Source organism: Fukomys damarensis, unplaced genomic scaffold, assembly GCF_012274545.1.
Source record: "Fukomys damarensis isolate Sample0158 unplaced genomic scaffold, DMR_v1.0_HiC HiC_scaffold_38, whole genome shotgun sequence".
Taxonomy (NCBI): domain Eukaryota; kingdom Metazoa; phylum Chordata; class Mammalia; order Rodentia; family Bathyergidae; genus Fukomys; species Fukomys damarensis.
In genome coordinates, this window is record NW_022900950.1 from 25,897,716 (window position 1) to 25,911,068 (window position 13,353).

Below are 13,353 nucleotides of genomic sequence, written 5' to 3' on the forward strand. Positions count from 1 at the left end.
GCCAGGTCCGGGCAGGCGTGTGCGGCCGTAGTGTGGGCCCGGGAAGCGCGCACCTGCCGCTGCCTCAGCGCCATAGGCCTGGGGTACGCTGTGTGGGGCCCCAGGGAAGAGGAAGTCCACGTAGGGCCGTGGCACCTCCTCCAGCGCCGCAGAGTCTGCGCAGAAGCCTGCGCCTTCATAGGCTGCTCCGGGCAGCGGGTGGAAAGACGGGAAGCCTTCACGTGCACCCTCAAAGCTTGGCCTTCGGGCCACCGTGACCGGGGTAGGCACAAGGCCCTTGCCTGCAGCAATGAAAGGAAGACGTGACAGCACGTGGAATGCCGGAGCTGGCACCCTCAGGTCCCTACTAGTGGTTCCCTCTAGTGATGTCTGTGGGACTGGGCTGCACACAGGGTCTTTAAGGGAGGACCCTGACAGGTAGTGTCCAGCTCAGGGGCCCAGTCACCCTAAAAGGCAGATGGGAGAATTGCAGGCCACAGAGGGGCAGTGTCCTGGTGCTGCCGGGAATCCTCACATCCCAGAGGACACACCTAGGACCTGCCTCCCACCACCCTCAGGAGCCATCTGGACAGCAGCTGTTTTCTGCATGAAAACAGCTGAGTCATCTGGGACAGCTGAGTTTACTGTTCCCAAAGTCGTCTTTTCCCTAAGAAGGGCAGAATCATAGCCACTGTTCAAATGTCCACTTTGCTTTCATTTATTTTCCAAAATAAAGATTTTCCTGGAGGTTTTGCCTTTATTGAAACCAAACAACATATATACAGCAACAAAAACCACATAATTCCGGAACTCAAATATCTAGATGGATTTCTGACACTGTTTCCTGATTCCTGACTTTTCCATGTTGAAAACCTCTCTTCATTTAAAATAGACTCCTGGGAGAATGGACAAAGGTGCCCTTTAATTCCATACTCCAACCCTCTGCTTCATTTGGCAGTGCACTGCAGTCCCAAGGCTGTGCCTTGCCATCCACAACAACACCCCCACTCTCAATGCCTGGCAAAGCATGGCCCCAGCAGCCACAGTGTGGAGGACAAGTCACAACCAGACAACTGCTGAGAAGATGAATAGATGCACAGAGGCACCGAAACAAAGGCAACCAGGAGGTAAATCATTACAGAGCTAGGGCCTGTGTTTCACTTTGACACCATGGACTAAGACATGGGTGGCCGAATGGGGACTGGTTAAGGAAAAGTCCTTCTCTCAAAAAGAAAAGAGAACTGTATGTCCCCTAAACAGCAGAGATACAAGTCACAAAAGCCTGTGAAATTTTCTCACATATCACATCAAGTGGGTTTTATCTCAGCTCTTCCATGAAATGGGGAAAAACTACTTTGGGAAACATAATGAATCTTCTATCATACCCCAGGGACCTCAAGAACCCAAAGCAGAACCCACCCATTTCATCCTTCAAGAGGAACACCCACTTCCTATCCCTGCAGCCAGTGGGGCAGAGTGTGTAACTCTGTCCCTTCCAGGAGAACCTGGGGGGAACCCAACACACTGCCTACAGCTGTTGGCCCTGACAGCTGCTCTAAGAGGCAGTGGTATGAGAAGCCAAGATGAGTTTTAGATGCCTAAACCTACCAAGCTTTCCTTTTCAGATTCCTCTCCAGGATCAAGGGAAAGTAAAAATATTTTTAGACTCACATCACTTCTCAGCCTTTTGGCTAAGATTAAGTGTAGCAGTTTTAGTCTCACTTTGCTGAATTTTTCCATCTTTCACATAAGAAAAATAAGCACACACTTCCTAGACAGTAAGTCTCATGATCTGCTATGTCCCCACTCTGGCTCTGACTCTCACAGGGCCAGCTCAGCTTTCCTGTCAGTGGGACAGGGATGTGAGGAAAGACTATCTCCTGACCACAGCAGGCTGGGTATCTTCCTGCAACTGCTGTGTTCTCAGATCCCAGATTCTCTTCACCGGCCATGCTGCGGCCTGCTGTCAGGACTCACCTGGAGAAGTCTGCTTGATGACACGCACAATCTGCTCATTCCTTGGGTCCAGGTAGCCCATCTTGCTGATGAACTCCAGGGCAGCCTCAATGCTCCTGCTGCCAGTCTGCTTGAGTGCTCTGCCCGCCATCTCCTAGAGGGAAAGGATGGAAATGTGAGACTGTATCAAGGCCGGCAGTGACCTCTGTCCCCACTCCATTCCTGGCTATGCTGTAACACTCTGCCACTCTAGGACTACTAGGGCCCTGCAAGGTGCTATAGATGACTCTCACAATGCACACAGGTGAGCAGGCATGGTGGTACACAACTGTAAACCTAGCACTCTGGAGGCTGAGGCAAGAGGATCACAAGTTTGAGTTTAGCTTGGGTAACTTAGTGATTTAATAAAACCCTGTCTCAAAATACAAAAAGGCTGTATGTAGATGCAGCTCAGTGCAAAGACCCTGGCTTCAATTACCTAGTACTGAAAAAATGCACACAGATGGCCAAGATCCTGTGGGTGATGACAAAAGCCAAGCACACAGCACAGCAGACTGTACAGCCCATGTCATGAACATATGGAAATTTGATGGTGGGCTTATGTGTCAACTTGACCGGCTTGGGAGCTGCGCAGGGGCTTAGTAAAGCTTATTTCTGTGTATGTCTGGGAAGCTCATGGGGTCATGACTTGGGGTCTGTATCTTATCCCTTGCCCCTCCCTTTTTGGTGCTGTTCCTCTGCCCTGCTTCTTGGTTGCCATGATTAAGCAGTTTTGCTTGGCTGAATCCTCCTGCCATGATGTTCCTGCCTTGGAACCAGCTGACCAGAGATAAAACCTCTGAAATCATAAGGCAAAGTAAGTTATGGATGTCAGGTATTTTGTCTCATATGACTAATACAATCTGGTGGGGTTTTTTTGGGGGGGTACTGGGGATCGAACTCAGGATCTTATGCTTTTAAAGCAGGTGGCAGCACCAAAGAGCCAAATCCCCAAACCCTGACTAATACAATCTGAAAGAAACTTTTAACTTCTCCCCAAAGAGCTATTGTGGTTACACTAATAAATCCAAGATGAACCTAAAATGAGAACAAGTTTAGCTCTCACTGAAGGAACTGTAGGAATCAGGGAATCTGCATGAATCCCAGCTCACCCCAGGGTAACGAGGTGATGTATTTTGGAGGGGACAGTATGAGTAATGAAGAGTCATGACAATGTTTACTGAATGCCTGCTGTTTTTGTTGTATTTTGTTTGTTTTTGGTACCACAGATCGAACTCAGGATCTTGCACTTGAGGCAAGTGTGTTGCCACTGAGCTAAATCCGCAGCCCTGAATGCCTACTGTTTATAGTGTGCCATGTGGGTTATGGTAGTAGGAACTTGCCCTTAGGTAAAAGCTAAGAGGAGAAAGAAAAGGCAGGCATCACACAGAAGCCCTTGGAGCCCCACCACAGGACAAATCCCTTAATGTTGCTTGTAGGATGAGCAGAAGATAGACACCAATGACCACCACAGAAGAGGTACAGGTGGAGTGGATGACAGTGGCAGTGGCTCCCTTCCACCCAAGAGGGAAGGGGGAAGTACAGCTCATCCTTCAAGGACAGATGGGCTTTGGACAGGTGGAGAATACAGGGACAGAATAGGTACTCTGCACAGTGGCCTGGGCTCAGTGGGCTGGATGGCACCAGGGGACAGGGGACAGGGGACAGGGAGCTGCAGACTAAGGCCAGACTATCCTGGGTTTTACCTGTTTTCAAACCACAGGAGCTTTGAAGCTGAGAAAAGTGAGTCTGAAGAAGAATCTGGGGGCAGCTATGGGATACAGAGCTTGAGGCACTCAGGAGGCTAAAGAAGCAAGAGAGAACTCAGAGACAAGACAGCAGGAACAGAGAGGGTGAAGAGAGGTAAAGAGCCTGAGGGCAGCTCTCAGACCCAGAAGCAGGCTGAGGCAGTAAAACGGGCTTCAGGAGAAGTCTCACAGCACAGTGAAGGGCAATAGAGTGGGTGGCACGTGGAGAGTGCAGAGAAACCCAGCAGTCAGGAGGGAAGAAGAGGTGCAGAGGCCACACGGGGCTGCTCAGGGCAGTAGTCACTGTGGGAACACTGACCACTCTGCTAAGAGACAGCACTGTCTCCAGTGCCCCTTGACAGCCTCATCGTTACTGTAACTTGTGTCCCTCTCAGCTGTCTGTCTGTGGCTCCCTTAGGACTAGAATCTAGCAGGACAGGAAATTGCACATTACTCTTGGCTACATCCGCCCACCTGCACAGAGCCTAGAATGAATTAAATGTGTAATATCCCTCTGGTCATTTAACACTAAATCTAGCTTTCTATTCCTGGCCAAATATCAGCTCAGTGGTGGGACATCACATACTGACTGTACTTGGCTACATGGTCCTCAACATGGTGTGGGGGCCTGCCAGATGGCAGGGTGGGAAGGGACCAGGACCAGTCCAAGATGGCATGCTGTACTGGAGAACAGAACAGAAGCAGCAGCTCAAGAAGCAGATCATGAGATGGTAAAAAAAAATTAAGCTGGCTGGGCTACTCAGGAGACAGACACAGGAGGATTGCCATGATTGCTGTGAGTTCAAGGCCAGCCTGCACTACAAAGCGAGACCCTGTCTCAAAAAACCAAAGAAATGAAAACAAAAACAGAGCTGGTCTGTCTCGAAGCGCCTGGGTTTACAGGAAGGGCTCCTGCTGAGCATGTGGAAGAGCTGTGGAAAGAATGCAGCAGAGCCTGGGGATGCACCGCCCGCTGCTCACCTGGAAGGATGCTGAGACTCCACCTTCCCACTTCACAGCTGTGCTGTGCTGTGCAGTGAGGATCATGTCTGCCAAGACCCCACAGCTGGAAGGAAGGCACATTCCTAAGACCACATCTTAGCAGGATCATGAGCCGCAGCTTTGGGCAGCACCAACTTGAGGAGACCCTAACTGCAAACAGCACTAAGTGTTCAAGTGCTTTGTGGGAAACCTGACTGCCAGCCCCATCTCCTCCAAGGTAAAGCACCAGCTTCGCTCATTACTATGTTATCAGTCAAGGGGGCAAGAACTCCAGGAGAGATCATGTGCTCTGTGTGAATTCGAACTCTCCCTATTTACAAACCACCTACTGCCTCTCACCTAGGAACTTAACTGAGAGAAACCTACCCAAGGGGGCAACAAGTGCAGACTTGTGCTCATAGGGCTGCTTCAAGTAGCAAAATCAAACTGCAGTCATGAGCCAGCTTGTTTATAAATAGAACTTTCAAATAATCCCAAGTCAGTTAAGGCTTGCCCTTGTTATCTATCCATCACCACCCTCTGTAGCAAATATGTAGTTTCTATAAATCACCTTACAGAAGATGCTACTGTATATGACCATATGCCTATGCTTTGCTGTGTGTGGTTCAAGGGATGGAACCCAGGGCCTCACACATGCTAGGCAAGTGCTCTCTCTGTCACTAAGCCACACCCCTACCCCTCCATATCTGTGTTTTAAGAGCTGAAGGAAATTGAGAACCTATTTTTAAGTTGATCCAGAAACAATATTTCAGGGTGAGTACACAGTACATACAGAAGCATAATGGAGGGTCAAGCATGGTGCACACCTATAATCCTAGCACTTGTGAGGCTGAGGCAGGATGATCGCTGCAAATTCATGACCAGCCTGAACTACACAATAAGATCCTGTCTTAAAAAAACAAAACAAAACAGGCACAATGGAACCACAGGTCTCTTGGAGGAGGCAAGGCTGAAGTCCAGTGGAAGAGCTTGGCCTCTTAACCTCCTTTCACAAGAACGTAAGAGAACATTGCTAAAGAGTCTTGTTCTAGAATCGTGTATGGTCATTCCAAAAGTAGGCAGGTGGCATAGTGCTACAGAGCCAAGACAAGGGGCAGCAGCCTGGCCTCACACCTCCTGTCTGCATTCTAGCAGCTGAGCCACCTTCAGCAAATCCTTAACTACTCTAAGCATCAGTCACATGAGACTGATCAGGTTGCTCGGGGATTACAGGAGACAGTGGCACATTTCAGCACCATTTCAGGGCAGCTGTCACTTCACAGAAGCATCTCTGTTGTCTCTCAAAAGGCGACAACTTAATGCACGTTGGTATTTAATGTATCTAATGCTTTGCATTTTATTTTTGGATGTTCCACAGAGAAATGCAATGTGTTCTTTTCACCAGGCCTCAATACACACCTCCAGTCTTTTCAGTTGATTTCCAGCTGCTTTATGTACTGACCTCTGCATGAGCCAAGACAGGCATACAACTGGGAAGCGCTCCCTAACACAAGAAAGGGGAGGATGCTGTGTGTGCCAAAACAGAAGAGATCAGTGATGTGTGTTCCACAACTGAGTGAGTGACTGAATCAAACTCTGATCTGTGGTCAATAGAAAGAGGAAGACCTACTAGCAGGGACTGAGGCAGAACCTGGTTCCCTGGTGAGCTGCCTCTGCCGTGCAGGACATGGACACAAGGCACAAACCAGAGACACCTAACATTTACAAAGCATGACAACAACAGTCCACAACTTCTCCACGTACTGCTTTGTACCCAGCAGGAATATCTAGGTCATTCTTCAAGTCAGCCTTTTCTACAAAGCCTTTTCTACATTTCCACAAAATGTCAACACTATCCAGTTGTGTGCTGTTCACCACTTACTACTAATAGAGTAATACAGTAGGTTAATGAGATTTTGATCACTTTATGCCACCTAGCAATGTACACCAAGAAAATCCTATACACCACTAAATTCTCTGCCCACACCATTCCACGAAGCCTACTTTAGGATTGCTTAACGTCTTTGGAAAGAGATGCTGGTCCATAAGGAACTAGGCCAGCACATCCAAAGCTAGCCTTCTGCACAGCAGGGCTGGACCTGGGGCCATCTTCTCAGACACCGCATTTGGCATAAGACTCCCCCAGTGCTCAAGCCTGCTTTGTCATTGGCCACTCCACCTACTGTCATACTTCATATGCCAAACCGGATTCCTGGCTTCACCTGTCCTCCCAGCCCTTCTTACCTTGGGAGCATCCTAACTTTGAGGTTTCCTTCACATCCCATGTGCAGTCCAGAAGCATACTTAGCTCTGCCTAGGCTAAAGTGGTGAAAGATCCTGGATGCTTTGGAAGCAGAAATGATACCATTCCTCACATCCCATACCCAATCCAGCAAAATGGACCCAACTCCATTGCCTCACAATTTGGGCCACAGTTATGACCAGGTAATTGCCTGCTGTGCTCTTCTTACCTGGAGCCCTTATCTGCTTCTCTGTGACCTGCTCGTGTAGGTTCTTATGAGCTGCTCCTGCAGGTTCACTCATTTTCAAAGAAACATTCTTCATCAGACTCATTGCAGAAGGGGAGCCAGAAGGACAGAGTGCTGCTGCACACAGGATAGCATCCGAGGCCTGGCCACCCCACCTTCTCTGAGCATCTCACGCACAGGTCTGCTACTCTCAGCTTAGGGTGCTGGCCTTGGCCCAGATAGCAGGAATGACTCCACTCCTTTAAAGCAGAGATTCTCAAGACTTTCTGTCTCATGGCCCAAGCAGACATATGGGTTTTGAAGAGGGCAAGATAAACAGGTTTTTTAACTGCACTGGTTTCCTGCTGCTACTGACAGTTCTGGTGAAACTTCACCTTGGTCATGTAAAATATGCATGTGTGCACGTGCTCATGCATACACACTTCCTGGATGTGCTGAGGATGGAACCCAGAGCCTCATGCACTAGGCACACTACCACTGGGAGCTACTCCCTCAGGTGAGTGAGTTATTAAAAAACTGTTCTTGGGCCAGGGATTTAGCTCAGCGGTTCGGTGGCCTGCCTCGCAAGCGCAAGGACCTAAGTTTGATCCCCGGTACCCGCCCCCCCGAAAAAAAAAACAGGAAAAAAAAAAAAAGCTGTTCTTAACATCTATATCTGAAGTGTCTTTCCCAAGAGATTTCTCCTTTTAATTTTTTCAACAAAGTGGTGATCTCTGGTTCAATCACAACAAAGCCTGGAACTTGTGAGATTTGCCCAACTTCTGGCTGGGCAGAAAGGGTGGCAGGTACAGAGGCAGTTTAACAGAATGACCTAGGGCCTGTTGCCACTGCTTTCTTGCCACCATGCCAGAGCCTTGGACCAGTGCTTTCATGTGGAGGGCTCCTGGCCAGCTGCACCTGTGCCTCTGATGTGGCTGATCACCAATGTCTTCCTTGTCCCACCTATACCTCCTTCATCTGGGTGTCCTCTAGGAAGCCTGCCTTACCAGCCCTGCTGACCACAAAACAGGGCGGAGGCTGTCACTCTGGGTGCCCACTAGGAGCCTCTGCTTTCCTGCTGATGCTACCCTTTCTCCACCATGAGCAAGGCCTGCAGGGTCAGCTGTGGGAGCCACATATGCTCCTACGATTGCACTAATTGTAGTCTCCTAGGAGCTGGGTTCGTAGTTTCTATGCAGCGAAACTGTTTTATGTACATCACTATGTGACAGAGAGTAATTTAAATCAGTGACAAATTATTATGTATAAAGGAAGGAATTTCCTATGGAGATCCTCCCCCATCCCTTCTGTTGAGAGAGCATTTTTCAAATGTTACCAAAGCCATATCTCTGAGTTTTAACATTCCAACTATGAGGTTTGGCTGAAAAACTAGAAATGGAGTAAGTACTTTGCCTTGCCAGGTCTCCCAGGGCTCTTCTCTGCCTGTCCCTCAGCCTCTCGTAACTTCAGGCTTCAGTCCACAGAAGACAGGAAGCAAGAGAGTGGCTGAAGTGGTGGCTGCAGGGCCATGGTGGCCTTGCTGTCGTGCGGCCCAAAGCACTAGACTTCTTGATGAGAACAGAGAAGAAAGCAAGGAGCCCAGTATTTCTGAGGGGTGCTGCTCCCTAGGCTGGGCCAGAGGAAGTAAAAGGAGGTCCAATCAGTAGCGGAGGCCTCCCTTCAGGTCCCCACTGTCCCTTGAGGGCCAGGCCAATGGCTTCATTCCCTGAGTGAAAGGGTTCTAGAGGCTCGTTGGAAGTGAGTGCAACACAGTGTTTCACTACATCCTGCTGGCAGTTGTCAGGCCTTAATCACAAACACAGCCCCAGGCGGGGCGAGTGTGAATCACAGGCGCCCACTCTTCTCTGTACTTCCTGAAAGAAGCAAAAGCTTCCACACAGGCTCTCACCAGCTGCTTTTGTGTGTGTGTGTGCTCAAGCTATATCTGGCAAACAAAGTAAAGGAAAATGGAAGCAATCTTTGCACTTTGAACAGATGCACAGGAAAAAAAAATGAGTTACTGCCTCACATTAGTGCAGGGAGCAGAAATTTCAGCCCCTGACGGTGGCCTGTAAAGCCCCTGGGAAAGCCACCACCCCTCATCTTAATGTGTTCTCCAGTCAGGGCCTGGAGGGGCAGAAATGCTTATTGCTTTGTTCTAGTTACTTCCCTTGTTGTTGAGACAAACTACCCAATATCCAAAGTTAAAGGAGGAAATCTTTATTTCAGCTCAGTTTGTAGAGGTTTCAGTACATAGCTGGGTGGCTCCAAGGCAGGGTGACATGGCAGAGGGGCATCAGAGAGCAGAAAAAGTCCATGGCAGGCAGGCAGGAGATAGCAAAGCTGCAAGAAGCAGCAGCTTCTTTCTTTCCCCTTATATTCCATCCAAGCTACCTGCCTTTTGGGTGGTGACATTACATCCAGGAAAAGGCACTCTTAATCCCAGCATCACACTCTTAATCCCAAAATCACACCATCTAGATTTAGCCACCTTTGAAACTTCCTGCCTGTGACCACAAGAAGCTTTTGGGGGAATCTAAATACAAGCCATAACACACTTCTAAGGAAAAATTAAAATTTTAAAAAGAATTTACAGGTAGAGAATGAAGAAATTTGGCCTAAAACTAAACCAACATGAAAAACTGTCAGCCTTGTCAGCAATCAAAACAAACTCAGAAAATAGCATTTCATAACTGATATTAACACCAAAATAAAATTAGTAATCATTAAATGGGTTGGCAAAAGTCTTCACAACTATATATTTCTGGTGACTGGAGAAACTATAAAATGACATTAAAAATTATTAAATTTTTTATATCTTGATTTCATAATTTTACTTCTTGAAGTTTATTCTCAGGCTAATTTAGAAAACTGTACTTAACCACTTACCAATCCAATTATCTAAATACAGGATAACCAAAATGTGTAGATTTTTTTGTTAATTTTTATAAGATAATATAACAGAAAATATAAAAATGAAAATTTAATCAAACTGATTCAATACAAGAGTCAAGTGTTGAAATGAGGCCTATCTGAGCAATGCTAGGGATATTCAGTATGTAAACAAATGCACTGATGTTTGGGGTAAACTGTTAAAAGTAGTTAAATATCTCTGTCTTAGTTACTTTCTTGCTGCTGGGGCAAAATGCCCAACATCCACAAAGGAAAGGTTTAGTTTGGCTCAAAGTTTGTAGAAGTTTTAGCCCATAGTTGGCTAGCTCCAAGGCAGGGTAATACTATAGAGGGGCATCACAGAGGAAAAACAGCTCATGGTAGGACAGGCAGGAAAGACCAAGCCTCCCTTTCTCTTTTTATTCCATCCAGGCTACCAGCCTATTGGCTGGGCCACTCACACCCAGGTTGGGTCTTTCCATCATTCATATCCAGAACTATGCTAAACCACATAGTGGACTGAACCAGTGTCACATACCTATGATCCAGTATCAGTCCCACCTATGAGCACATGAGGCTTCTGGGGAACATCGACATTAAGAATAATAAATCAGCCCGACCCAGCCACCATTGCTCCAGTGCTGGGAGGTAGCCTGGGCCCCGATCCACCACGGGAAGGAGAGCCACTCCTGCTCCCGACCCAGCCGCCATCACTCAGGCACTGGGAGGTAGCCTGGGCCATGATCCACCGCAGGAAGGAGAGACACGCCTGCTCCCGACCCAGCCGCCATTGCTCAAGCATCGGGAAGGTAGCTGCACAGGCACCCCTGAAGTCCCCCATAAGCACACCCACCCCCTGCACTCTCAGACCTCCTGACTGTGCCAGTCTTTGGACCCACTCTGCAGAGGCAGAGGTGGTCATCAAGGGTATTTTTCTGAGTTCCCAACTTTGAACATCTTTAAAGAAAGGGTGTGGGAAACCTGTAATAGAACATTGTGGAGTTCAACCATTCAGAAGGTTGGGGAACTCAATCTGGGCCTTGCATCCCGAGGTCAGTCAGCGTCATGGGGTTCATCCATCAGCTAACTGAGACCAGGGGACTTGCATCCTCGCTCTGTCTGAGCCATTAAATGGTAAATACACTACATTGAAATTTTGTTCACTGCCGACATGTTCTGGACTGCTTCTTGATTTCAATTTAATTAAAATGATTTAAGGGTGATAGACTAGTGACTATCACAGGTGGTCAGTGTCCAAGTTGTGCTTGATCTTAATGTGTTACTGACTGTACCAGTTGGGGTAAAGCATTGTGGTTGATTTGATGAGCTGCTTCTCTGATGTTATGAAGATGAGAATGTCTCTGTGTTGTTAGAGACACAGAAGCTAGGGTGCAAATATATCAGGAAGATTTGGGTGATAACCCAGAGATTAAACCAAGGACAGCCTGACAACAAAAATAAAAAATAAAAATGAGAAAACACTTAAGCAAGACACAAGGACAGACTTCCAGTTCACCAATGGCAAACAGTAGGGCAGATGAGGATGAAAAGGCCGATAGTGAACCACCAGGACACCCTAAACTCAAAGCACAGGAAGTAACAAAACAGATCAATCAGGCTCTAGAAAAATTCAAAACAGAAATAATTTCCCAGATAACCATAGAGATAGTGAGCAAAATGGAAGTCATGATTCGAGACTCTAGAGCAGAAACTGAGAAAAAAATAGATGAGCTCAGGACCATGATAGAAGCCATGAAGGCCCAGCATAAGAAAGAAATGGAAAAAATAAACGTCCAACATAGGAAAGAAATGGAATCCGTAAAACGGATTCAAACAGATATCCAGGAGATTAAACACTGCATAGAAAGTGTATGCAACAGAATAAAAGAATGTGAAAACAGACTCTCAGATATAGATACGATTGCAGTCAGTGACCATAAAAAGAGAGGTCTCTTAAAAACAGCAAGAGATCATGAGATATCGATCCAACAACTCCTAGATGATGCAAAGAAGAATAACATAAGACTGAGAGGAATCCATGAAGTAGCAGGAGAAAATACAAAGGATTTTAAAAAGCTGTTCACAGAATTAATGACAGAAAACTTCCCAAACAGAGGGGAAGAATTTGACATTCAGATAACTGAGGCATATAGGGCCCCAACTAGCTACAAAAAAAAAAAATCTACACCTAGACATATAATAATCAAGATCCCAGAAACCCAACAGAAGAACAAAATACTACAAGCAGTAAGAGAAAAGAAACAAATCACATATAAAGGAAAGCCCATTAGAATCAAAGCAGACTTTTCAATACAAACCCTTGGGGCAAGCAGAGCCTGGAATGAGATATTTCAAGTACTAAAAGAGAACAACCTTCAACCTAGACTGAAGTATCCAGCAAAACTCTCTTTCAAAATGGATGGGGAAATAAGACACTTCCACGACAAAGAACACCTGAGAAACTACATGAATACCAAACCAGCACTACAAGCAATTCTAAACAAGACCCTAGAAAAAGACAATGAAGGCAACAACACCATGAGGCCCAACAGAGCAAATCGAATAGGCAAGGCAAGAAATTAAAAGGAGAAGGTGAAAAAGTAAAAAGAGTCAACAAAAGGCCAATAACATGTCAATAGTAAGTCAGTATATGTCAGTTATAACCAGCAATGTCAATGGCCTCAACTCACCAATCAAGAGAAATAGTCTGGCAAAATGAAATAAGAAGCAGAATCCAACAATATGTTGTATACAAGAAACACACCTAGTGCAAAACGAAGCCCACAGACTGAAAGTGAAAAGATAGAAAACAATTCTCCATGTAACAGGAGCCCAGAAAAAAATAGGGGTAGCAATCTTATTTGCAGACAAAGTAAATTTCAAACCAAAACTGATTCTAGTATTAGTGATGTAGGATGGTACTGTATCGTACCTCTATGAATGTAAAATATCTTATACCTGCTTTATGATAAATAGTAGGGACTGTGCTTTATCAGAGCTACATTTAATGATATTACTCTAGAATGTTCTCTTTCCAGATGATGATTAAGATGCTAATAAAAAAAAATGGTGCCAGGTACCACAACAGCAACAGAACTTTGCGGTCTTCTGGATATTATTCTTTTCTTTGTTTTTTTTTGTTGTTTTATTTTGTTTTGTTTTAATGGAATGTGCTGAATGTCTATAATTTTGTTCAGATGACTGCAGAACCTGGAAAAGCTGTTGCTGCTATTGATGCATAACATACTGCTATTATTAGTCTTTATATATACATATAAATATATATACAT

General features: G+C 46.2%; 1 protein-coding gene across 1 annotated transcript in view; it reads right to left on the reverse strand.

The window, feature by feature from the left end:
* The window catches only part of Lats2 (large tumor suppressor kinase 2), a 58,115-nt gene that overhangs the window by 11,191 nt on the left and 33,571 nt on the right, over positions 1 to 13,353 (reverse strand). Inside the window, exons 2-3 of the mRNA XM_010607500.2 lie at positions 1,957 to 2,089; positions 5 to 281 (exon numbers count right to left, since the gene is read on the reverse strand). Of these exons, the coding sequence (XP_010605802.1) occupies positions 5 to 281; positions 1,957 to 2,089 (410 nt within the window). The remainder of the gene's footprint in view (positions 1 to 4; positions 282 to 1,956; positions 2,090 to 13,353) is intronic.